Source organism: Eschrichtius robustus, chromosome 13 (genome assembly GCF_028021215.1).
Source record: "Eschrichtius robustus isolate mEscRob2 chromosome 13, mEscRob2.pri, whole genome shotgun sequence".
Classification (NCBI taxonomy): domain Eukaryota; kingdom Metazoa; phylum Chordata; class Mammalia; order Artiodactyla; family Eschrichtiidae; genus Eschrichtius; species Eschrichtius robustus.
In genome coordinates, this window is record NC_090836.1 from 71,860,374 (window position 1) to 71,887,968 (window position 27,595).

Consider the following 27,595-nt stretch of genomic DNA (forward strand, 5'->3'; position numbering starts at 1 on the left):
CAGAAAAACAACTAAATGAAGTGGAGATAGGCAACCTTCCAGAAAAAGAATTCAGAATAATGATAGTGAAGATGATCCAGGACCTCGGAAAAAGAATGGAGGCAAAGATCGAGAAGATGCAAGAAATGTTTAACAAAGACCTAGAAGAATTAAAGAACAAACAAACAGAGAAGAACAATACACTAACTGAAATGAAAACTACACTAGAAGGAATCAATAGCAGAATAACAGAGGGAAAAGAACGGATAAGTGACCTGGAAGACAGAATGGTGGAATTCACGGCTGCGGAACAGAATAAAGAAAAAAGAATGAAAAGAAATGAAGACAGCCTAAGAGACCTCTGGGACAACATTAAACGCAACAACATTCGCATTATAGGGGTCCCAGAAGGAAAAGAGAGAGAGAAAGGACCAGAGAAAATATTAGAAGAGATTATAGTCGAAAACTTCCCTAACATGGGAAAGGAAATAGCCACCCAAGTCTGGGAAGCGCAGCGAGTCCCATACAGGATAAACCCAAGGAGAAACACGCCAAGACACACAGTAATCAAACTGGTAAAAATTAAAGACAAAGAAAAATTATTGAAAGCAGCAAGGGAAAAATGACAAATAACATACAAGGGAACTCCCATAAGGTTAACAGCAGATTTCTCAGCAGAAACTCTACAAGCCAGAAGTGAGTGGCATGATATATTTAAAGTGGTGACAGGGAAGAACCTACAACCAATATAACTCTACCCGGCAAGGATCTCATTCAGATTCAATGGAGAAATCAAAAGTTTTACAGACAAGCAAAAGCTAAGAGAATTCAGTGCCACCAAACCTGGTCTACAACAAATGTTAAAGGAAATCCTCTAAGTGGGAAACACAACAGAAGGAAAAGACCTACAAAAACAAACCCCAAAAAATTAAGAAAATGGTAATAGGAACATACATATCTATCATTACCTTAAATGTGAATGGATTAAATGCTCCAACCAAAAGATACAGGCTCACTGAATGAATACAAAAATAAAACCCATATATGTGCTGTCTACAAGAGACCACTTCAGACCTAGGGACACATACAGACTGAAAGTGAGGGGATGGAAAAAGATATTCCATGCAAATGGAAATCAAAAGAAAGCTGGAGTAGCAATACTCATATCAGATAAAATGGGTGTTAAAATAAAGAATGTTACAAGAGACAAGGAAGGACACTACATAATGATCAAAGGATCAATCCAAGAAGAAGCTATAACAATTATAAATATATATACGCCCAACATAGGAGCACCTCAATACATAAGGCAACAGCTAGCAGCTATAAAAGAGGAAATCGACAGTAACACAATAACAGTGGGGGACTTTAACACCTCACACCAATGGGCAGATCATCCAAGCAGAAAATTAATAAGGAAACACAAGCTTTAAATGGCACAATAGACCAGATAGATTTAATTGATATTTATAGGACATTCCATCCAAAACCAGCAAATTACACTTTCCTCTCAAGTGTGCATGGAACATTCTCCAGAATTGATCACATCTTGGGTCACAAATCCAGCCTTAGTAAATTTAAGAAAATCGAAATCATATCAAGCATCTTTTTTGATGACAATGCAATGAGATTAGAAATCAATTACAGGGGAAAAAACGTAAAAAACACAAACACATGGAGGCTAAACAATACATTACTAAATAACCAAGAGATCACTGAAGAAATCAAAGTGGAAAACAAAAAATACCTAGAAAAAAATGACAATGAAAATATGACGATCCAAAACCTATGGGATGCAGCAAAAGCAGTTCTAAGAGGGAAGTTTGTAGCAATACAATCCTACCTCAAGAAACAACAAACATCTCAAATAAACAATCTAACCTTACACCTAAAAGAACAAACAAAACCCAAAGTTAGTAGAAGGAAAGAAATCATAAAGATCAGAGCAGAAATAAGTGAAATAGAAACAAAGAAAATAATAGCAAAGATCAATGAAACTAAAAGCTGGTTCTTTGAGAAGATAAACAAAATTGATAAACCATTAGCCAGACTCATCAAGAAAAAGAGGGAGAGGGCTCAAATCATTAAAATTAGAAATGAAAAAGGAGAAATTACAACAGACACCACAGAAATACGAAGCATCCTAAGAGACTACTACAAGCAACTCTCTGCCAATAAAATGGACAATCTGGAAGAAATGGACAAATTCTTAGAAAGGTATAACCTTCCAAGACTGAAGCAGGAAGAAATAGAAAATATGAACAGACCAATCACAAGTAATGAAATTGAAACTGTGATTAAAAATCTTCCAACAAAAGTCTAGGACCAGATGGCTTCACAGGTGATTTCTATCAAACATTTAGAGAAGAGCTAACACCCATCCTTCTCAAACTCTTCCAAAAAACTGCAGAGGAAGGAACACTCCCAAACTCATTCTACGAGGCCACCATCACCCTGATACCAAAACCAGACAAAGATACTACAAAAAAAGAAAATTCCAGACCAATATCACTGATGAATATAGATGCAAAAATCCTCAACAAAATATTAGCAGAGAATCCAACAACACATTAAAAGGATCATACACCATGATCAAGTGGGATTTATCCCAGGGATGCAAGGATTCTTCAGTATATGCAAACCAATCAATGTGATAAACCATACTAACAAATTGAAGAAGAAAACCATATGATCATCTCAATAGCTGCCGAAAAAGCTTTTGACAAATTTCAACACCCATTTATGATAAAAACTCTCCAGAAAGTGGGCATAGAGGGAACCTACCTCAACATAATAAAGGCCATATATGACAAACCCACAGCAAACATCATTCTCAATGGTGAAAAACTGAAAGCATTTCCTCTAGGATCGGGAATAAGACAAGATATCCACTCTCACCACTATTATTCAACATAGTTTTGGAAGTCCTAGCCACGGCAATCAGAGAAGAAAAAGAAATAAAAGGAATACAAATTGGAAAATAAGAAGTAAAACTGTCACTGTTTGCAGATGACATGACACTATATATAGAGAATCCTAACGATGCCACCAGAAAACTACTAGAGCTAATCAATGAATTTGGTAAAGTAGCAGGATACAAAATTAATGCACAGAAATCTCTTGCATTCCTATACACTAATGATGAAAAATCTGAAAGAGAAATTAAGGAAACACTCCCATTTACCATTGCAACAAAAAGAATAAAATACCTAGGAATAAACCTACCTAGGGAGACAAAAGAGCTATATAAAGAAAACTATATGACACTGATGAAAGGAAGTAAAGATGATACAAACAGATGGAGAGATATACCATGTTCTTGGATTGGAAGAATCAACATTGTGAAAATGACTATACTACCCAAAGCAATCTACAGATTCAATGCAATCCCTATCCAATTACCAATGGCATTTTTTGCGGAACTAGAACAAAAAATCTTAAAATTGTATAGGGACACAAAAGACCCCGAATAGCCAAAGCGGTCTTGAGGGAAAAAACGGAGCTGGAGGAATCAGCCTCCCAGACTTTAGACTATACTACAAAGCTACAGTAATCAAGACAATATGGTACTAGCACAAAAATAGAAATATAGATCAATGGAACAAGATAGGAAGCCCAGAGATAAACCCATGCATGTATGGTCAACTAATCTATGACAAAGGAGGCAAGGATATACAATGGAGAAAAGACAGTCTCTTCAATAACTGGTGCTGGGAGAACTGGACAGCTACATGTAAAAGAATGAAATTAGAACACTCCCTAACGCCATACACAAAAATAAACTCAAAATGGATTAGAGACCTAAATGTAAGAGTGGACACTATAACATTCTTAGAGGAAAACTTAGGAAGAACACTCTTGACATAAATCACAGCAAGATCTTTTTTGATACACCTCCTAGATTAATGGAAATAAAAACGAAAATAAACAAATGGGACCTAATGAAACTTAAAAGCTTTTGCACAGCAAAGGAAACCATAAACAAGACAAAAAGACAACCCTCAGAATGGGAGAAAATATTTGCAAACGAATCAACAGACAAAGGATTAATCTCCAAAATATATAAACAGCTCATGCAGCTCAATATTAAAGAAACAAACAACCCAATCCAATAATGGGCAGAAGACCTAAATAGACATTTCTCCAGAGAAGACATACAGATGGCCAAGAAGCACATGAAAAGCTGCTCAACATCACTAATTATTAGAGAAATGCAAATCAAAACTACAATGAGGAATCACCTCACACCAGTTCGAATGGGGATCATCAGAAAATCTACAAACAACAAATGCTGGAGACGGTGTGGAGAAAAGGGAACCCTCGTACACTGTTGGTGGGAATGTAAATTGATACAGCCACTATGGAGAACAGTATGGAGGTTCCTTAAAAAAACTAAAAATAGAATTACCATATGACCCAGCAATCCCACTACTGGGCGTATACCCAGAGAAAACCATAATTCAAAAAGACACATGCACCCCTATGTTCATTGCAGCACTATTTACAATAGCCAGGACATGGAAACAACCTAAATGCCCATCGACAGATGAATGGATAAAGCAGGTGTGGTACATATATACAATGGAATATTACTCAGCTATAAAAAGGAACGAAATTGGGTCACTTGTAGAGACGTGGGTGGATCTAAAGACTGTCATACAGAGTGAAGTAAGTCAGAAAGTGAAAAACAAATATCGTATATTAACGCATATATGTGGACCCTAGAAAAATGGTAGAGATGAATCGGTTTGCCGGGCAGAAATTGAGACACAGATGCAGAGAACGAACGTGTGGACACCAAGGGGGGAAAGTGGTGAGGGTGGTGGTGGTGGTGTGATGAATTGGGAGACTGGGATTGACATATATACACTAATATGTATAAAATGGATAGCTAATAAGAACCTGCTGTTTAATAAAATAAATAAAATAAAATTCAAAAGAAAAAAAAAGAAGAAAATGGTTAAATGTGTGTCAAGATCTCTAAAACTTTGTACATGACATGATACCATAATTTTTTAAAAATACTTTAACAGTATAATTTTCTCTGTGAAATCACTAAGTTGCAGAGATATACTCTGTATTTATATTATTTAAGTAATAGGTGTATAGTTATTTTAGATATAAACTCTCCTTTTCAAAATTATTAATTTTTTTTTCCTGTTTTCAATAGGGATTCTCTACTTAAAATATTACCTGCTGTAAGAATCCTCAATGGTGAAATGCTAACCTCTTATTCAGAAAGTCACACTGAAGAGCACTATGAAGTAGAATTAGAGCGTTTCCTGGTACTTTGTCAGTCCCAGATTAGAGAATTTAACTTACTAACAGAAAAATATATTGGAGAAAGGTAAGAGTGTTATCTTCCCCTTGTCATAATGAAAAGATATAATGCAATTTATACATATGAATAAAAATTATTCTGATCAATACAATGCTACTCTTTTGGACTAGTACAACGTGTTTTAGGGATATTGTCTCTTTAGAAAAGGACTTCTGGGCATCACTTTTTATTATTTGAAATGTATTAATATGTATTTTGAACATAATTTAGAATATAATTTAAAAACTAAAATTAGATGAAAATAAATGAAAGCATGAGGATAGCTTCAAGACAAGATGCAAACATTCATTCAGCTGTTCATTCAATTAATCAGTCATACATTTGTTCAACAATTATTGATGGGCAAGACATATAATAAGCTAAGTATTACACTTTACCCTCCATGAATTCATGATTACATTAAGAGAAAATTAGCTAAATAAATAGTTACAATGGAGCAAGGCAAGTTTTATAAAACATATGATATTTATTATGTATATTTATTATATAAGGAATCATATTACACATATATTTGTGTATTAAGGTATTATGGGAGCACAGTGTAGAAAAGCAGTCAACATGTGCACACATTCAGAGGACAGAGGCTGAGAGCAGAGTCCGAAAAATATATCAAAGAAAGAGAACTTCCCATTCCCCACCCTGAATTCTGAATGCATTACTAGGAATTAATTACAATTGATCTTTTTAAAACTGTATTTCCTAATTTATACTGCTCCAAAAAGATACAAATGAAAAAGGAAAATTATTTTATATTTTCCTTATGATAATTCTGCATTATAAGTGGAACAGTTATGTGCTTCCAAATGTCTAAATTTAATTACTAAATTACATATTAAATTTTTGCTATTTGTACTTTTGTACATGTTCATACTATGTAAGAGTTGGTTTTTCTATTTAAATGTTTTAAAATATAGCCTATTCATATTATAAGTAAATCTCACAGCTTTAAAAATAATTCCAATTCTTATAGTTAATGTTTACTTTTAGCAAAAACTAAGGTTATTTACATTTATCTTTTTGTAAATCTAAACTGATATCTCCTTGTGTATGTATAGTAATCTACAATTTTTATGTAAAGGTGACTCTTGACACCCCTTATGTTGAAATTTAGATTTACAATTCTTTGGGAGAACTTATTGTTATTGCAATGAAAGTTTTACTTGAGAATTGAAAATAGACTGTATTTTTTATGTTTGATCATAAATGGTGGTGAATTCAACACTTAACCATAAACAGTTGACATCCAATATTGAACTGAACCTTTGCTGCATTATTCACCAACAAAATGAATGAAATACAAAATATCAAAATATATTGGAAGAACCTAGGCTAATGTCTACATTTGTCAACATACGAGGTGTCTCTCTCTATATTTTAGGAAATAATTATAACTTTCATTTTGTTTGGTATAGCTAAATCCAACAACTGTTCAAGAGACTCACAGGCATTTACATCTTAAAGTATTTGAATTCTCTTTGCAATGGATTTTTTTCCAGAGAAAAATGGGAATAAAAGCTTTCCCATGATATAACTTATTTGTTTAAAAGTCCAATACAAATATTTTGCATGGCAAAAGTCAGTGTACAAAGTACTTTTAACTTGTTTCATAAATAACTTCTCCAAGTTTAGGCAGCCATCATTTCTCATGCTTATGGCAGTAAAAGCATGGATTTTTCTCATTCATTTTACCAAAGGTACCAAGGATAAAAATGATTCTAAAACTTCCAGACGTTTTGTCTGGATTAATGGATTGAAATTAAGTAAACAAATATTTTCACATTTTGTGAGAAATAAGATAAATTTTTATATAAACAATCAGAAATAAGTTTTTAATGAATTTTGTAGTAAAATTTAATATGTCAGGCCACACAGGGATATTTTCAAAACCTGTATAAGTGTTCATATTTGCTGATATAATTCTTATTATTAAACATCCTCATTATTTATTTGCTCAGAAATATATTCACGTTGGATGCTGCAGAAAATCTCTGCCATTATTTCAAGAAATTGATGACACTTAGCAATGAATGTCGATATGCACATGAACATGGGGATGTTAGTATCACCAAGAGAGATGAATCAGAAGCCCAGCAAAATCATTTGCCTCCTTCAAACAGTGACAGCATACTGCAAAATAGAGTCCTTTACTCTTATGCAAATGAACATAAACTGGACTCACCAGTTATTTCTGAGAAATGGATGGACTCTGGCTCTAGTCATTCCTCACTAACCAACCCCTCCTTATGTGAAGATACTAAAGGAAGAAATCAGGAAAAAATAGTAGGCCAGAAAAGAGAAGACAGCAAGGCAAGCAATTTCCCCACCAAAAGAATACCATTCATGGAAACAGTAATGACAAGGTCTCTATTGAAGAACTGCCAGAATACTGAACATCATGAAAAAATGTAAGATTTATAGATCATTTTTCTTTTACAGTTGTATTTTATTACTTTTTATGGATAATCTTAGTCATTGTTACCAAATAATAATTTGGTAAAGGATTTCAATCACTATTATATTTCATGTTAATTCCCTTATGTTTTTATGATATGCACAAATTATTAATTACAGTGAAGATCAATTTGGTTGAAATTTGGCAGGTTCTGATTTAATTAACTAGTATTATTTAATTTAAAATGAGTAACTGTGAAATTATTTTTTCTGCCTTCTAATCTCTAAATAATTAAAATGAATGTTTAAGAAGAAATAAAATAATCCCATTCTTAAAATACTATAAAGACCTCTCACATGAGGGTCTTATGACATGCTTCCAGGGAAAGTCAGAAAATCCTTCCTGCACATGCCTTTTCTCAAATTCCTTGAGCTTAAAATATTCAGCATGCCAGGGTACATTGGTATATTTTGGCATAGTATTAGCCAGGGTACCCTAGACATTGCCTATTTGAATCCCGTTAGCTCTAAACACTCCAGACATTTCCTACTGAAATTTTAGATAAACAACATTTAGAACTTTTTAATTCATGATAAATAAAATAGCCAAATGATAATAATAATAAGGAAGGATGAGGAACTGAAAATATAGACAAACCAAAGACCTAAAGAATAAAAGGAAAAGAAAATGTATACCCACTTGCTGAACCTTGCCATTCAGTGTTTCAGGAAGATTCACTGTCAGTTGTATAGGCGTTTCCTAAGCATAATTTACATGTGTTCCTATGCTAAGGGCATTTTTATCATCATTATTTTTACTAGATAAAAGATGATGATGATGATAGTAGTAATACGAGCTGTTTTTCCCCATATGGAGAGCACCTTATATTTAGGAAGCCCTAAAGTCAGCTTCTTTACCTGCTTTCACGGCTTTCTGCGCGGTGGAAAGCAGTCCTGTTGTTAGTGTCACTGAGGAAGATATCCCTCATCTACCTTTTTATTTTCTTCCTTGGGAAATTTTGATGATAGTGAGCTGAGGAATTCAAGCACTAAATGACTGGTCAGCTTTACAAGAAATTCACAGTTACAGTCAGTGAAACTTGTATGTATCTGTAGAGACATATAAGATGCTCTCTCAGGTTAAATGTGTTTTCTTACAGACCTTTCATTCTTTACCAGTTATGCATTGCAAATATGTTTTCAGATCTTTTTCTTTATCACCCAAATACATATTATAGTGTCTTAAATTCCTTAATTCTTTTTTTATTTTTTTAAAAAAATTTTATTTTATATTGGAGCATAGTTGATTTAAAATGTTGTGTTAGTTTCAGGTGTACAGCAAAGTGATTCAGTTATACATATATCTATTCTTTTTCAATTCTTTAACTCATTTTTGTTCAAAAGATGAAGGAATGAATTAATGGTTGAATGACCAAATGTGAATTAATTCCATAGCAAAGTTTATTAAGTTCTATTTACCCTAGGAGGAGGAAATGATTTGTTGAAACATGATGTTTTTTCCTATAAGGAGTACAAGTACTTTATCTTATGCCAGAAAAAAATTTTATCCGCTAACTTCAATTCATAACAAAATAGATTGAAGCCTTCCACAAGCTTTAGGTAAAATGGTGATGATGACGATGACAATATTAATAACAATAGAAAATGGTTACATCATTCCTTTCTAATTTCCCACAAATGTATTTCTATGAGATAAAATATATATGGTGATGTCTGGCAGTTTATCACTTAATTCCATTTTGCCTTAAACTCACTAGTATGAGGAATGAAAAAATTTCATTGGGCTTGGCAATTATAAAATTATTGAAAACTTTTTCAAGGGAGCCTGGAAAAGGTGAATATACATGAATCACTTCTCCTTCATATGCCTTTTAAAACTAAACCCAAATATTTGAAGAACAATTAAGCCAGTAGTTAGCACTTTGACTATACCTTGTACCTTGATAATGTTTCTGCAGTAATCTATGTGGGAAAGGAAAACATATCCAATGATGAAGAATTAAATGATTAAGCAAGCAGAGAACCCACTTACAATCAATGTACATTATTATTCAAATTTTGGTAGTGTTGCTGGGCAGCTTATGGGGATGTGGGAAAAACGCAGTGTTGATTGATTCAGTGCCAGAAATTGGTAAATAGATGTAGGCTGGAAAAAATGTTAGAATTTACTACTGGGCTTGTAAAAGAAAGATTTAAGTGTTTGTCCATGGGCAGATAGGAAAGTGAAGCTAGCGAAGACCTGATGGGTCCTTTCTCTTAGAGAGAAGGGGGGGCCCTTCTTCCTCTCAAAACTTAGTCTCTCTGCTGTGAACAGGATCCCATCCTCTCTTGCCAACTGACTCCTATATTTTTCCCCCTTTTGCATCATCACTTTTCCCCCCTTTCTACTGGTTCAGCATCCTCACTATTATACAAAATCTCAGTAATATCTTCCTCCTTAAAAGAAACAAAAATCCCTAGTACTCATATCCCTCTCTAAGTTACTGGCCCATTTCTCTCCTTCAGATTTTAAGGTTTCCGTATTATTTTTACTTCTATGACTATAGTTAAATAAAAGAACGGGTCTTATTTTTAAATAATACTTTATATAGTCTATGTTTACAAATAAATATAGCTTATGAGGACCTCTTAACTACAACTGTATATTTATGGGTACTAAAAATATTTTTTTTTCTCCTCTTAATAGTATGGCAGCTATGGTAATTCAGGCATGCTGGCGTGGTTACACTGTGCGCAGACAGATTCATTTCTCTATAAAGCTACATCCTGCTGCAATAGGACCCCTGACATCCCAGTCAAATTCCTGCATTGAAAACCAAATTACTTTAAAGAAAGAAGAAATAAAAAATACTGTGAACATCCAAGAACAGAGGGAGAAGGCTGCTATTCTTATTCAGGTTACTTTTAATCTTTGGGTGCAATAATTAATCATGAGAGATGTATTAGTTATCTTTCACTGGGTTATTCTGTATAACAGGCAATCCCTGAATCTTAGCCATTTACAAATACATGGATTTATTTCTTATTCACGTGACAAGTAGGCTGCCGGTTAGCCGCAGGTTGGCTTTGCTTCTGCTGAGTATCTAGGCTTAAGGATTAGTCTATAATTTGTAAATACTGTTCTTATGACTGAGGGTCAAGCTGAACCACACAATCATATTAAAACTTCTGCTCAGATGTGGCATTTGCCACATATGCTAACATTTGATTAGTCAAAGCAGGTCTCTCTTGGCCTAATCTATAGCTGTTTCTAGAAGCATGTTTAAAAATCTACTAAAATAATTGTTAAAGTCCTTCAAATATCCATTTAACATAAAAATTCAAGACCTCACCAAGATCAGATTTCAAAATGAAGTTCAATCTGATCACATTTATCCTTTTATTTATTCACTCATCAAATAATTTTTAGAACGTACTGTTTGTCAAGCACTATTTTAGGTTCAGGAAATTTAACTAGGAACAAAGCATGCAAGATCTCTTCCCTCATGGAGTTTATGTCCTGGTGGGATAAATAAATACATAAAATAAAGTCTGGAAATTCATGGTACTACACCTGAATTGAATGATAGTAACTAAAAAAAAATGTAGTGTTTCCCTTTATTCATTCATTTAGTAACTATTACTTGGCACAAAAATTTTACTAGCTTACATTCTGTTGGGATGTGCAGATAAATAAGGTAAGTATGTTAGATTGTGATAAGTACTAAGGGGAAAAATAAATCAGGAAAAGCGGGATAGGAGTATCTAAGGAAAATTAATCATTTTAGACAGGATGGATGTGGAAGACCAGGAAAGGTGACATTGCAGCAGGAGATAAGCCATTGGGTATCTCGGGGAAGAATATTCCAGGCAGAGGAATATCAGATTCAAAGGCACTGATTTAGGAGCATACCCACAGTGTTTATAGAGCAGTAAGAAACAGTGTGACTGAAGAGGGGTGAAGGGGAGAAGAGTAGGACTTATAAATCCTAAATCATTGTAAAGACTTTGGCTTTTACTCTGAATGACATGGGAAGATATTACAGGAATCTGAGCAAAGGACTCACATTACCAAGTTTCCTTTATGTTGTGATTGTACTATAGGAAGGCAATAGTAGAAGCAGCAAAATCGCGAGGCTATTGCAGTAATCCAAAGTGTAGATTGTGGTAGCATGGACCAGAGTATTGCAGAGGAAGTGGTGAGAAAATCACATTCCCGAATATATGTTGATTTATCTTGAGGGTATGCGTATATACTTTGAAGGTAGGCCTGATGATATTAGTACATGGAGATGTGGTCTTTGAAAGACAGAGAGGAGTCAGGGATGCCTATAAGGTATTGGCATAAGCAACTGGAAAAATAGCCTTAAAATTAAGTTTCTCGGTTTTGTTATTAAAGCCGTAGTTTTTCAAGAGGATTATCTTTGCTATGGTTCTAATGAATATATTTAGTATTTCAGTTGACTTAAGTTGTCTGGACTGTATTCCTAAAGGCAATGCATAGACAAAGCTGTTACTGATGCTTGAATGGGTTGGGAGTGGAGGAAGGGCAATGGATTCAAGGAAACTCTGAGGAAAAGAAAGGAACCTCAGTTACTGTCTCAAAATACTGTTCTGCTGCATGAGGAATGAAAATGTCATGCAGTCCAAACTTCCTCCTGTCATGAGTGGATGAGCAATACATTTTCCAGCATTGATGGTAAATAGATATTAAACTTTTGCTTCATTCTGTTCAATAAAGAGAAGTTCATTACTTTATGAAATAGTCTAGTTCAGTGACATATATCTGTTGAATGTCCTTTTGTTAAGTTTGTCTCTAACAAATGTAAGCATAATTCAGCCTTTCTTTGCAACTTAGAACAAGTCTCTTCTGAGGTGCATCATGGTATTATACTTAAAATCATTGAATTCAGCTCAACTTCATTTTCTCTTCTCCTGAGTACAATCTAGTTTCTTAAACTATTCATCTTAAAAATATGACTTCTAGACTGTCTAACCATCCTGGAGAGCAGAGCATGACATGGTAGAAAGAGCCCAGGCTTTAGAAGGAGTAAAATGAAGATTTCATGAAGGATGTCGTGGAGACTGCTCTCTGCTCACCAAAACCCACATTCTCCTCTTCTTCCTAGCATACTGCCAGCCTAGATATTCCAGCTTTCCTTGCACTTTTTAGTATGGCCCTTTTTTCTGAGTAAATGAAAAATATGTGCACCACTTCATGTCTGGCCCATAAAACCCTCCCACAAACATTCTTTCATATTCTTTTCCCTTTCTGGTTGGCTGAAGTGAAGACAGCCTTTAGGGCATCCTTGGATGCTGTCTCTTGGGATTGCAGAGTTGCAAAGCCTGGATATCTGAATCACTTTATGTTAAACTGCTGCCAGTTGTCTTGTTTTCACTCTCAATGCTCGCTTTGTGATCATGAAATAAATTAGTTTTGAATTATTGTACATTTCTGGATATTTTTGTTATAGCGCTTAGCTTACCCTAACTAATATAAAGGATATAAGATACAGCTTGAAAAATAGATAGGGTTCAGTGTAAATATGTAAGAGAATGGAATCCCAGGTAAAAAAGATAGTAGGAGTAAAAGAACATAGGATTTCATATTACTGGAATAATAAGTTATAGTGCAGCTAGACTACCGTAAGGACTAGAATATTAAGAGAATATAGGAGAAACATGGGCAGAGATGTGTGAACAATTTTAGCAAGAAACAAGTGTATGGTATGGGTATGTTCTGGGATTGGGAGTTGATGGTAGTTAGAGGAGAAAAAGATGTCGGGTATGTCTAATATAGATAGGACTCTGACCAGGGAATTGATTTGAATGTGTGAGAAAGAGGAATTAATCATAGATGGATGGCTGGGAGAAAAATTGAAACCTTGACATGAATAAATAAGTTAGAAGAAGAATCTGAACATTACTTATTACACATTTATATTACCTTTATTTCCCATAAACTGAACAGAGGTGGCTGGGACTTTAATTCCTGACCCTACACAGATTCATGAGGGAGGTATCTATACATGTCACACCAGAAAAATATACACTGTGTATTACAGTTTAGAGCTTTGCAGAAGTCGTATCCCTGATAAGTTAGGCTGGATCCATTGTGAGCCATGATGAGTCAGTCCTTTTGCTCTTGTCCTTGAAGGTCTGTATTAAAGAATTCCCTTTATACTCTCTTTTCCCTAGGTCTGCACCTAATCTTGATATCTTACAATTACACTGGTGTATAAAAAAAGGGGGGGGTGGTGGTGGAGGAGGGATAACTGAGGAAGAGAAGATGACCTAACAAAAAAGAATCAAGGGAAGGAAAGCATGTTTCCCTAATGCTTAGAACCTTGTTAGGACAGGGTTGGGGAAGAAAAGATATGAAGGGTACCTCCCTAGCAGGAAGAAGTCACAGGCCCATTTGCCACGTTAGAGAGAAAGCATTTTGAAAGGTAGCAAGGAACGAAGGGAGCATAAATACTGGATAAAGGAATCAAAAAAGAGAGGAGTTTAAAAAACAAAATTCCAAAATGAAGGGTGCTATTGACTGAAAGTTTACGTTCTCCACAACATTCATATGTTGAAACTTAATCCCCAATGTGATGATATTTGGAGGTGGGGCCTTTTGGAGGTGAATATGTCATGATGGTGGAGCCCCCATGAATGGGATTAGTGCCCTTATAGAAGAGACCCCTGAGAGCTCTCTAGTTCCTTCTACCATGTGAGTACACAGTGAGAAGACAGCCATCTATGAACCAGGAACCTTGCTCTCACCAGACAATAAATCTGTCAATGACTTGGTCTTAGACTCCTTAGCCTGCTCCAGAACTGGGAGAAATAAACGTTTGTTGTTTAAGCCACCAAGTCTATGGTATTTTTGTTATTGCAGCCCAAACAAACTAAGACAAAAGGGGGAAAAGAAAAATAGTTTGTTTTCCTCTAAGGTAGCTAGCTTGCATATGCCACTCACCCACAGTACATGACATGCCCAGGACTATAATAACAACCCAGCTACATGAGACTAATAAAGCGGGCAAAGAGCTTTATTATGGTACTCTTTGATGGTACTCTCCATAATGGGTAAGTTAAAAAGAGGAAGGCCACTTTCTCAGGCAATACTTTTAATCATGTTCCTCATCGCACAAAGGTGTCCTCTCTTCTGTTTCTACCATTTAATACTGTTCAAGTTCTTGATTCATATTGACATCCTTTCTCCTCAGAAAGAGTTTTGAACTCTCTTGAGAAGTTATTTATTCATAGCAAGTTACAAAATAATGGAATGCTATACTGGAATTCATTTGTAGAGACAAAAATGGTTAAAATTTAGTTATAGTTTTTGAACTTTATGTGATGTTTAATATCACACTATTTTCTTATTTGATAAACTAAGAAGTAAATAGAATTGTTAAAAACAAGAGGACAAGGAAATTGGGAAAATAATATTTAATGTATGCCTAGTATGTGACAATCATGTGTTCATCACTGTATATAAATGTATATACATTTATCCTACTCCCTTCCCTGCCTTTGAGTCTATGCCAAAGGCAACAAGTGATGGTGACTGACTCCCTTGCTATAGTCTGTTTTTTCTCATTTGTGCAGCCCTTGTTTGTTTCCACTATGTATGTGCATGTGTGCACACACACATGTACACAAACACACACACACACACATGCCCAATTAGAAGTGGGGCATCTTATGTGATTGGTTTGGGAAGCATATTTGCCTATCTCTGGTTGGTCCAGTTGGCCCTGAGTTAGAAGTAGGGACAAAAAATAGAGAAGCTAGCAGTCATTGACCAAGTCTTAACCATTCTTGGCTAATTGTTGCAGAGGTTGTGGTTTGGCTTCCTAGGCTGATTGACAGATTGCGTGTGACTTCTATTGTCATATATGTTCTGACCATTATATGTTTGTATCTTTCTCTTCTCAATATGTATATTTTTCAGAATAACAATACCAGTATTATTGTTTGCAGTATGGTTACTAAAACATATTTAAGGTAACTTTTGTAGTTAAATTTATCTTTTGATTGTATTTCACTAGGAATATAGTCAAATAAATCTATTTTAAAGTCACTTTAAATACCTTCTGTGTGGTTATGCCCATAGCACAAAATATATTTTTACATTTTTGGGGGGAGTTTCTTTTACTTCATATTTATTTGTTTTACAATTTTATTAAGCATGTGCACAGTTCCAAAATCAAATCTAAGCAAGGTGTATATTCAGAGACATCTGGCTTCTACTGTTTTCTATCTCTATAGGTAATAATTTTTAAAATTAATTTTATGCTTTATGCTTTCACTTCATAAATATTAGCAACCACATATATTTAAATATATAAGTTTATATAATGTATATTGTTTATTATATATTTTATATGGATTTTCATAGATAAATGGAGGCATGCAATACACATTTCTACCTGTGTTTTACACTTACTATATATCCTGGAGCTTACTCCCTAGCAGTGTATACAGATACTAATTTTTTTAAAACTCCAGTATTCTTGGAGTTATAGTTAGGAAAGCTCCAAGATTCCTCCAAGATTATTGAGGAATCTGAATGTTTTTAGTTCTATTATTATGTGCTGGCTTTATTTAAAGATGAAATTAGTTAATTGTTATGGACCAGGATACTAGGTCTCTAATATGGCCATTTATATATGTTGAAGTTTTCCTAAATCAGTGTAAGTTTATTTTATACATAATCATTTGAAAATTAGCAAAATTGGTTTTCCTCTGTATCTCTTTCTACTTAATTTAGAATGGGTCCCGGAGGAATTGTCAGATAATTGATTGGTTGACCTACATGTGCAGTTGAGGGAGTTTTAAAGATTCTTTTCTGCTTACCACAAGGAAAATCTCCTGAGATTCAGAGCTTTAGACACAAGCAGTCATTTAATTTATCTTCCAGTTTTAAATGTCACATAAAGTTCAAAAAACAGATTATTGAGCCATTAAACTAAGGTCTAAGATGTTTTATCTTCCTAATGGGATAACACAGAGAATCTGGTTTGGAGTTTGATCTATAACCTTGTATAACATGCTTTAAATTTTTGTTTAGGCAGTTTGGAAGGGCTTTCTTTTGCGAAAGAAACTGACAACAGCTCTAGAGGCTATTAAGAATGAAGAATCTGAAGAAGAATATGAAGAAATAGATTTAGAAGATTTTACATTTGATGAAGTAAGTGCCAACTATAACATATAGATATTGGTCTTAAAATATTTTAGTATACTATTTTGGAGCTAAACATTTTTCTAAGGTTTTCATCCTTTTAACACTGTGTTATAGATTGTTTTCAAGTTGCACTTGAAAAAGTATGCTTCTAATATTTTAACATCTTCATTTATGATACAAGCTTGTACAGTGTGTAAGTGTGGTCATGGAATATTTACAAGAATTCGTGTGTATTCTTCAACCAGATTTACACAATGTTTTATCAATTATTCTTCATTAAATATAACTCTGAGCTTATTTATGCCCTGTTCAACAAATTTTAGTAGCTCTTTGTTGCCTAGCAAAATGAGGACAGCCTCCTTAAATAGTTATTCAAGTATTCAACAATAAGACAGCAAACTCTACAGACATATTTACCACTTCCCACCTGTGGCGTCCACATGCTCTAACCACATTGAGCGCCCTCTTACCATACCTTTTACGTCCTTAGTCTTGCTTATTCTGTTTCCTCTTCTCTAGACAGTTAAACCCACATAACTACCACTCAGATTAAGGTAGAGGACATATGACTATCCCCAGAAGACTTCTCATGCCTTCATAGTATTCATACCTCCATCATCATAGATTAGTTTTGCCTATTTCTGAACTTCCAAATAAGTGGAATCATCCAATATGTGCTCTTTTTTCACATAATATTATGTCTGTGAGATATACCTATGTGGTTGAGTGTAGCTGTATATATACCATTATTTTGAATATACTACTTTTAATCTATGATTTGAATATACCAATTTTTAAAAGTCTGTTCTACTACTGGTGGATTATTTGTTACTGAGTTATTTCTAGTGTTGCCTATTATGACTAAAGACGCTATGAACATTTTTTTTTAAAAATAAATTTATTTATTTATTTATTTTTGGCTGCGTTGGGTCTTCGTTGCTGTGCGCGGGTTTTCTCTGGTTGCGTCGAGTGGGGGCTACTCTTTGCTGTGGTGCGCAGGCTTCTCACTGCGGTGGCTTCTCATCGCAGAGCACGGGCTCTAGGTGTGCGGGCTGCAGTAGTTGCAGCACGCAGGCTCAGGTAGTTGTGGCTCACGGGCCCTAGAGCGCAGGTTCAGTCATTGTGGTGCAAGGGCTTAGTTGCCCTGAGGCATGTGGGATTTTCCCAGACTAGGGATCGAACCCGTGTCCCCTGCATTGGCAGGTGGATTCTTAACCACTGTGCCACCAGGGAAGGCCAGCTATGAACATTCTTGCACATGCTTTTTGATGTGCATGTTCACATTTCTTTTGGGAACTGAATTTCTGAGTCATAACGTTTACCTATATTTAGTAGCTAGCGCCAAACAGTATTCCAAATTGATTGTATCAATTTACAGTCCCATCAGCAGAATATGAGAGTTTCAGAGGAGATTTATCCTCACCAACACTTTGTATTTTCATGTCTTTTTTTTCCCAATCCAGTAGGTTTGTAGTGGAATCTAGTTGTGTTAATTTGCATTTCTCTCCTAACTAATAATGTTGAATACCTTTTCATATGCTTACTGGCCATTTGGATATCTACTTTTATGACATGATCAAGTGTCCGTGCTTTTTTTTAAATTTAATTTTATTTATTTTTTTATACAGCAGGTTCTTATTAGTCGTCAATTTTATACATATCAGTGTATACATGTCAATCCCAATCGCCCAATTCATCACACCACCACCCCCGCTCCCCCCACCCCGCCACTTTACCCCTTGGTGTCCATACGTTTGTTCTCTGCATCTGTGTCTCAAATTATGCCCTGCAAACTGGTTCATCTGTACCATTTTTCTACGTTCCACATATATGCGTTAATATACGATACTTGTTTTTCTCTTTCTGACTTACTTCACTCTGTATGACAGTCTCTAGATCCATCCAAGTCTCTACAAGTGACTCAGTTTCATTCCTTTTTATGGCTGAGTAATACTCCATCGTACATATGTACCACATCTTCTTTATCCATTCATCTGTCGATGGGCATTTAGGTTGTTTCCATGTCCTGGCTATTGTAAATAGTGCTGCAATGAACATAGGGGTGCATGTGTCTTTTTGAATTACGGTTTTCTCTGGGTATATGCACAGTAGTGGGATTGTTGGGTCATATGGTAATTCTATTTTTAGTTTTTTAAGGACCCTCCATACTGTTCTTCATAGTGGCTGTATCAATTTACATTCCCACCAACAGTGCAAGAGGGTTGCCTTTTCTTCACACTCTCTCCAGCATTTGTTGTTTGTAGATTTTCTGAGGATGCCCATTCTAACTGGTGTGAGGTGATACCTCATTGTAGTTTTGATTTGCATTTCTCTAATAATTAGTGCTGTTGAGCAGCTTTTCATGTGCTTCTTGGCCATCTGTATGTCTTCTCTGGAGAAATGTCTATTTAAGTCTTCTGCCCATTTTTGGATTGGGTTGTTTGTTTCTTTAATATTGAGCTTCATGAGCTGTTTATATATTTTGGAGATTAATCCTTTGTCCGTTGATTCATTTGCAAATATTTTCTCCCATTCTGAGGGTTGTCTTTTTGTCTTGTTTATGGTTTCCTTTGCTGTGCAAAAGCTTTTAAGTTTCATTAGGTCCCATTTGTTTATTTTTGTTTTTATTTCCATTAATCTAGGAGGTGGGTCAAAAAAGATCTTGCTGTGATTTATGTCAAAGAGTGTTCTTTCTAAGTTTTCCTCTAAGAATTTTATAGTGTCCACTCTTACATTTAGGTCTCTAATCCATTTTGAGTTTATTTTTGTGTATGGTGTTAGGGAGTGTTCTAATTTCATTCTTTTACATGTAGCTGTCCAGTTCTCCCAGCACCAGTTATTGAAGAGACTGTCTTTTCTCCATTGTACATCCTTGCCTCCTTTGTCATAGATTAGTTGACCATAGCTGCGTGGGTTTATCTCTGGGCTTTCTATGTTGTTCCATTGATCTATGTTTCTGTTTTTGTGCCAGTACTATATTGTCTTGATTATTGTAGCTTTGTAGTATAGTCTGAAGTCAGGGAGTCTGATTCCTCCTGCTCCGTTTTTTTCCCCTCAAGACTGCTTTGGCTATTCGGGGTCTTTTGTGTCTCCAAACAAATTTTAAGATTTTTTGTTCTAGTTCTGTAAAAAATGCCATTGGTAATTTGATAGGGATTGCATTGAATCTGTAGATTTCTTTGGGGAGTATAGTCATTTTCACAATATTGATTCTTCCAATCCAAGAACATGGTATATCTCTCCCTCTGTTGGTATCATCTTTAATTTCTTTCATCAGTGTCTTACAGTTTTCTGCATACAGGCCTTTTGTCTCCCTAGGTAGGTTTATTCCTAGGTATTTTATTCTTTTTGTTGCAATGGTATATGGGAGTGTTTCCTTAATTTCTCTTTCAGATTTTTCATCATTAGTGCGTACGAATGCAAGAGATTTCTGTGCATTAATTTTGTATCCTGCAACTTTACCAAAGTCATTGATTAGCTCTAGTAGTTTTCTGGTAGCATCTTTAGGATTCTCTATGTATAGTATCATGTCATCTGCAAACAATGACAGTTTTACTTCTTCTTTTCCAGTTTGTATTCCTTTTATTTCTTTTTCTTCTCTGATTGCCATGGCTAGGACTTCCAAAACTATGTTGAATAATAGTGGTGAGAGTGAACAACCTTGTCTTGTTCCTGATCTTAGAGGAAATGCTTTCAGTTTTTCACCATTGAGAATGATGTTTGCTGTGGGTTTGTCTTATATGGCCTTTATGATGTTGAGGTAGTTTCCCTCTATGCCCACTTTCTGGAGAGTTTTTATCAGAAATGGGTGTTGAATTTTGTCAAAAGCTTTTTCTGCATCTATTGAGATGATCATATGGTTTTTATTCTTCAATTTGTTAATATGGTGTACCACATTGATTGATTTGCGTATATTGAAGAATCCTTGCATCACTGGGATAAATCCCACTTGATCATGGTGTATGATCCTTTTAATGTGTTGTTGGATTCTGTTTGCTAGTATTTTGTTGAGGATTTTTGCATCTATATTCATCAGTGATTTCAGTCTGTAATTTTCTTTTTTTGTAGTATCTTTGTCTGGTTTTGGTATCAGGGTGATGGTGACCTCATAGAATGAGTTTGGGAGTGTTCCTTCCTCTGCAGATTTTTGGAAGAGTTTGAGAAGGATGGGTGTTAGTTCTTCTCTAAATGTTTGATAGAATTCACCTGTGAAGCCATCTGGTCCTGGACTTTTGTTTGTTGGAAGATTTTTAATCACAGTTTCAATTTCATTACTTGTAATTGGTCTGTTCGTGTTTTCTATTTCTTCCTGCTTCAGTCTTGGAAGCTTATACCTTTCTTAGAATTTGTCCATTTCTTCCAGGTTGTCCATTTTATTGGCATAGTTTGCTTGTAGTAGCCTCTTAGGATGCTTTGTATGTTCTATAAATATCAGTTAAATCTATCTGGTCTATTGTGTCATTTAAAGTTTCTGTTTCCTTATTTATTTTCATTTTGGGTGATATGTCCATTGGTGTAAGTGAGGTGTTAAACTCCCCCACCATTATTGTGTTACTGTCGATTTTCCCTTTTATAGCTGTTAGCAGTTACCTTATGTATTGAGGTGCTCCTATGTTGGGTGCATATATATTTATAATTGTTATATCTTCATCTTGGATTAATCCCTTGATCATTATGTAGTGTCCTTCCTTGTCTCTTGTAATATTCTTTATTTTAAAGTCGATTTTATTTGATATGAGTATTGCTACTCCAGCTTTCTTTTGATTTCCATTTGCATGGAATATCTTTTTCCATCCCCTCACTTTCAGTCTGTATGTGTCCCTAGGTCTGAAGTGGGTCTCTTGTAGACAGAATATATATGGGTCTTGTTTTTGTATCCATTCAGCAAGTGTGTGTCTTTTGGTTGTAGCATTTAATCCATTCACGTTTAAGGTAATTATCCATATGTATGTTCCTATGACCATTTTCTTAATTGTTATGGGGTTTTTTTTGTAGGTCCTTTTCTTCTGTGTTTCCCACTTAGAGAAGTTCCTTTAGCATTTGTTGTAGAGCTGGTTTGGTGGTGCTGAATCCTCTTAGCTTTTGCTTGTCTGTAAAGCTCTTGATTTCTCCATCGAATCTGAATGAGATCCTTGCTGGGTAGAGTAATCTTGGTTGTAGGTTCCTCCCTTTCATCACTTTAAGTATATCACGCCACTCCCTTCTGGCTTGTAGAGTTTCTGCTGAGAAATCAGCTGTTAACCTTATGGGAGTTCCCTTGTATATTATTAGTCGTTTTTCCTTTGCTGCTTTCAATAATTTTTCTTTGTCTTTAATTTTTGCCAATTTGATTACTGTGTGTCTCGGCGTGTTTCTCCTTGGGTTTATCCTGTATGGGACTCGCTGCGCTTCCTGGACTTGGGTGGCTATTTCCTTTCCCATGTTAGGGAAGTTTTCAACTATAATCTCTTCAAATATTTCCTCTGGCCCTTTCTCTCTCTCTTCTCCTTCTGGGACCCCTATAGTGCGAATGTTGTTGTGTTTTAATGTCGTCCCCGAAGTCTCTTAGGCTGTCTTCATTTCTTTTCATTCTTTTTTCTTTATTCTGTTCCGCAGCCGTGAATTCCACCATTCTGTCTTCCAGGTCACTTATCCGTTCTTCTGCCTCAGTTATTCTGCTATTGATTCCTTCTAGTGTAGTTTTCATTTCAGTTATTGTATTGTTCTTCTCTGTTTGTTTGTTCTTTAATTCTTCTAGGTCTTTGTTAAACATTTCTTGCATCTCCTCGATCTTTGCCTCCATACTTTTTCCGAGGTTCTGGATCATCTTCACTCTCATTATTCTGAATTCTTTTTCTGGAAGGTTGCCTATCTCCACTTCATTTAGTTGTTTTTCTGGGGTTTTATCTTGTTCCTTCATCTGGTACGTAGCCCTCTGCCTTTTCATCTTGTCTATCTTTCTATGAATGTGGTTTTTGTTCCACAGGCTGCAGGATTGTAGTTCTTCTTGCTTCTGCTGTCTGCCCTCTGGTGGATGAGACTATCTAAGAAGCTTGTGCAAGTTTCCTGACGGGACGGACTGGTCCTTTGTGCATTTTTAAGTTGGGTTTTACATCTCTTTTCTTATTGGCTTGTAGGAGTGCTTTATATAATCTAAATACTTCTCTGTTTTTCCATGCAAATATATTCCCTAAATTCTGGGATTTCCCTTTTTTTCTCTCTTTATGGTTTAGTTTGATGAACAGAATGTTTTTGTTTTAAATTAAAATCAAAAGTTTTTAGTTGTGACATATAAGAAATCTTTGCTTACTCAGGTCATTAACATATTCTAGAAACTTTATTATCTTAACTTTCAGCATTTAAGTCTGTGGTGCATCTGGAATTAAATTTTGCCTGCAATGTTAATAAGGGGTCAAGTTCCCCTCCAAACATACACATTTGGTTATTTTGTTGACCCACAACCATTTGTTGTTTAGACCATACTTTTCACAATGGATTACAGTGAAGGCTTTATTTAAATTCAGGAAAATGTGTGCATGGGTTCTCTTAATTTTTCTCATCATTCTGTTGTTTATTCTTATATCACTACTTCAATTTCTGTATAATTTATAATAAATTTTGTTATCTAGTCTTATAAGAGCTCCAACTTTGTTCTTCTTCAAGAAAGAACTGCTATTGCTACCGTTGATCCATTTCATTAATGTACGAATTTTAGAACCATCCTGTCAATTTGCACAATAAATGTTAATATTTTCTCTAAGATTGCAAGAAATCTATAAATCAATTTGGGAGAACTGATATTTTTAGAATATTACATTTTTAAATTCATGAACATAGACTATCTCATCATTTATTTAAGCCACTTAAAATCTCTGCCCATAAGAGCAGAGATTTTTTTTTCTTGTGCCTCTTATTTATTTTTCTTGCTTTATTGTCCTGACTACTACCTTCAGTAAAATGTTAAATAGTGGTGGTTTTAGCAGGCCTCTTTTGCTAGCTCCTGGTCTCAGGGTGAAAGCTTTCCACCATGAAGTCAGATGTTTAATACATGTTTCTTGTAGAAACTGTATATTTGATTGAGTTACCCTCCTTAGTATCTTCTTACCTTTCTAAAAGGTTAATATGATGATGATGTTGATGATTCTATATATGATTTGGATTTTATCAGATACTTTTTATGCCTATAACATTGATTTTTAAAAATTAAACCTTGTATTCCTAGAATAAACCAACTTAGCTATAATACATTATCTTTTTATATATCTCTGAATTTGATCTGCTAATATTTTGTTTAGGATTTTTGCATTTATATTCTAGAAGAAGTTGTGCCCGTAAATGTTGTTTCTTGTAAAACTCTTCAGATTTTAGTATCAAGGTTGTGTTGACCTTATATTTGATTAGGGAGTGTTTCCTATGTTTCTATTTTCTGGAAGAGTTTGATGTAAGGTTGATATTATTTGTTTCTTAAAAATTTGTCTTAGCACATAATCTATTTGGGATAATGTTCAATGTGCACTTGAAAGGAATGTGCATTTTGCAGGTGTTATGGTTACTAAAATCTCAGTTACTTCAAGTTTGTTAATTGTGTTTAAATGAATCCTTATTTTTAGTGATTTGGGGAGGTTTCTATCAGTTATTGACAGAAGAATGTTAAAATCTCTTCTTCAGATTGTGGGTTTCTCTAAATCAGTTTTAGTTCTGTCAAATTTGGCCTCATACTTTGAGGGTATGTTATTAGGGTATACACGTTTAGAATAGTTAAGTCATTGTATTATTGACCCTTTTATAATGATAAAATTTCACTCTTTAACTCTAATTTCCCTCTTTAACTAATTGCCTTATTGGCCATTCCCTCTGATATTTTCATACTTACAGCAACTTTCTTTTGACTGGTAATTTTATAATATATGTTTTCCTAAACATTCCCATTAAACCTCTCTGTTGCTTTTATATTGAAACTGTGACTCTTATAAGAATATATAGTTGGATTTTGCTTATTTTTATATTCCATTTTGATTTTTTATTAATGTATTCAGACTTTAAATTTATTTCAATTGAGAGTATAATTAGGTTTATATATATCATCTTTCTGTTTGTGTTCCATTTGTCCTGTTAGTTCTGTGTTCCTTTTTTGCTTCTTTATTACCTTTTTTTCCCTTTAATCAGGTATTTTTGTTTTTCCTTTTTTTCTCACGTTAGCTTGTTAATTTATGGTTACCTCTTTCTATGCACTTCATTCCTTCCTGCATTATCATGCTTCCATCATTTTCTTTTACCTTAAGGACTTTCTTTAATATTTATTTTAGTTCAGGTCAGTTTTTGATTGCTTGAAAATTTCTTTTACTTAAAACTTTGAAGGATATCTTCTTTAGATATAGAATTCCAGGTAGGCTTTTGGTGTTTGAAGATGCCATATTTATTATCTTCTGGCTTTCATAGATTCTATTGAAAAGTCAGTAATAAGTCTTATTTTTTCTTCTTTGAAGATACTTCTTTCCAACTCTTAATCCCCAGACTACTTTTAAGGTTCATTCCCTGTATTTGTTTTTCAGCATGGGTGTGGTTTTCTTTGTATGTACTCTGCTTGGAGTGGGGGAGGTTATGTGGTTTCTCGAAGCTGTGGTTGATGTCTTTCATCAGTTTTGGAAATTGCTTGGCCAGAGGTATTTCAAATATTTAATCTTTTTCATTATCTCTCTTCTCTGAGGTAAAGTAGCTCCAAAAACACATATGTTAGAATCCCTTACCATTTCTCATGTGTCTCTTAGACTCTTTTCTGAATTGTTTTCTTTTTTTACTTCTGTGTTTTAATTTGCATGTTTCCTACTGACCCATCTTGTAGTTCACTAATCATCTCTCTTAAGTTATCTAATCATTTTTAGCCTATGTATTAAATTCCTAATTTCAGTTATTCTATTTTTTAGTTCTGGAATTTCTACTTGATTATTTGTTGTAAATTCTAGTTATATATTGAAGTTTTCTATCATTGCCTATATTTTCTTGAACATAGTGAGCATGGTATATTCAAAGTTTTCTCGGTTAATTGCAACATCTGGATCACTTGTAGGTTTATTTCTATTGACAATTTATCTCTTGTATTGGGTTGACCAAAAAGCGCCTTCGGTTTTTAAGTAAAAATAAAGGACACATTTTTTGTTTTCACCGAGAACTATATTGAACAACGTATTCACCCTTTTGTTCCACTACCTTCTACCATTTTTCAGGCAACTTCATAATTCCATTTTCCCAAAACTTTTTATCTTTTTGAGCAAAGAACTGTTCCAGGTGCCTTTTACAGTCTTCCAGGGAATTAAATTTTTTTACATTAAGAGAATTTTGTAAAGACTGAAATAAATGGAAATGCAAAGGTGCAATGTCTGGTGAATATGGCAGATGAATCAGAACTTCCCAGCCAAGCTGTAACAGTTTTTGCCTGGTCATCAAAGTAATATGTGGTCTCACATTATCCTGATGGAAGATTATGCATTTTCTGTTGACTAATTCCGGAGGCTTTTTGTCGAGTGCTGCTTCCAGTTGGTCTAATTGGGAGTAGTACTTGTTGGAATTAATCGTCTGGTTTTTTTGAAACGAGCTCATAATAGAAGACTCCCTTCCAATCCCATCATATACACAACATCACCGTCTTTGGATGAAGACTGGCCTTTGGTGTGGTTGGTGGTAGTTCATTTCGCATGCCCCACAATCTCTTCCCTTCCACATTATTATACAGTATCCACTTTTCATCACCTGACACAATTTGTTTTAAAAATGGAACATTTTGGGCTTCCCTGGTGGCGCAGTGTTTGAGAGTCTGCCTGCCAATGCAGGGGACACGGGTTCGAGCCCTGGTCTGGGAGGATCCCACATGCCGTGCAGCAACTGGGCCCGTGAGCCACAACTACTGAGCCTGCGCGCCTGGAGCCTGTGCTCCGCAACAAGAGAGGCTGCGATAGTGAGAAGGCCCATGCACCGCGATGAAGAGGGGCCCCCGCTCGCCGCAACTAGAGAAAGCCCTCGCACAGAAACGAAGATCCAACACAGCCAAAAATAAATAAATAAGTAAATAATTAAAAAAAAAAAAGAAAGGAACATTTTCATTATGTTTAAGTAGAGAATCGCATGCGGAAAAATGGTCAAGAAGGTTTTTTTCACTTAACTTACGTGGAATCCAAACATCAATGCTATTAACATAACGAAGCTGGTGCAAATGATTTTAAACACTTGATTTGGATATTTTGAGTTTGTTGGCCATCTCTCATGTGGTATAACATTGATTGTTCTCAATTAATGTCTCAGTTTGATCGCTATCAACTTCAACTGGTCTATCCAACCGTGGAGCATCATCTAGGGAGAAATCTCCAGCATGAAACTTCGCAAACCACTTTTGACACGTTCGATCAGTCACAGCACCTTCTCCATACACTACACAAATCATTTTTTGCGTTTCAGTTGTGTTTTTACATTTCTTTAAATAATAAAGCATAACATGCCAAAAATGTTGCTTTTTTTCCCATCTTCAATATTAAATGGCTACACAAAAATTCACCAATTTTGATTTTTTTTTTTAATGCATGCTGATATGACAGCTGTCACAATACAGTCTAACAAAATTGTTTCAAATGAAGTTAAGACAACTAAGCACTACTAGAGCCATCTTATGGAATAAAACAAACGAACCTTTTGGCCAACCCAATATTTTGAGTCAGCCAATTCTCTCTATTAGCATT

General features: G+C 34.9%; 1 protein-coding gene across 1 annotated transcript in view; it reads left to right on the plus strand.

Moving 5' to 3' along the window:
• The window catches only part of LRRIQ1 (leucine rich repeats and IQ motif containing 1), a 182,216-nt gene that overhangs the window by 79,160 nt on the left and 75,461 nt on the right, over window positions 1-27,595 (plus strand). The window contains exons 14-17 of the mRNA XM_068561401.1: window positions 5,150-5,326; window positions 7,276-7,725; window positions 10,419-10,629; window positions 16,776-16,895. Of these exons, the coding sequence (XP_068417502.1) occupies window positions 5,150-5,326; window positions 7,276-7,725; window positions 10,419-10,629; window positions 16,776-16,895 (958 nt within the window). The remainder of the gene's footprint in view (window positions 1-5,149; window positions 5,327-7,275; window positions 7,726-10,418; window positions 10,630-16,775; window positions 16,896-27,595) is intronic.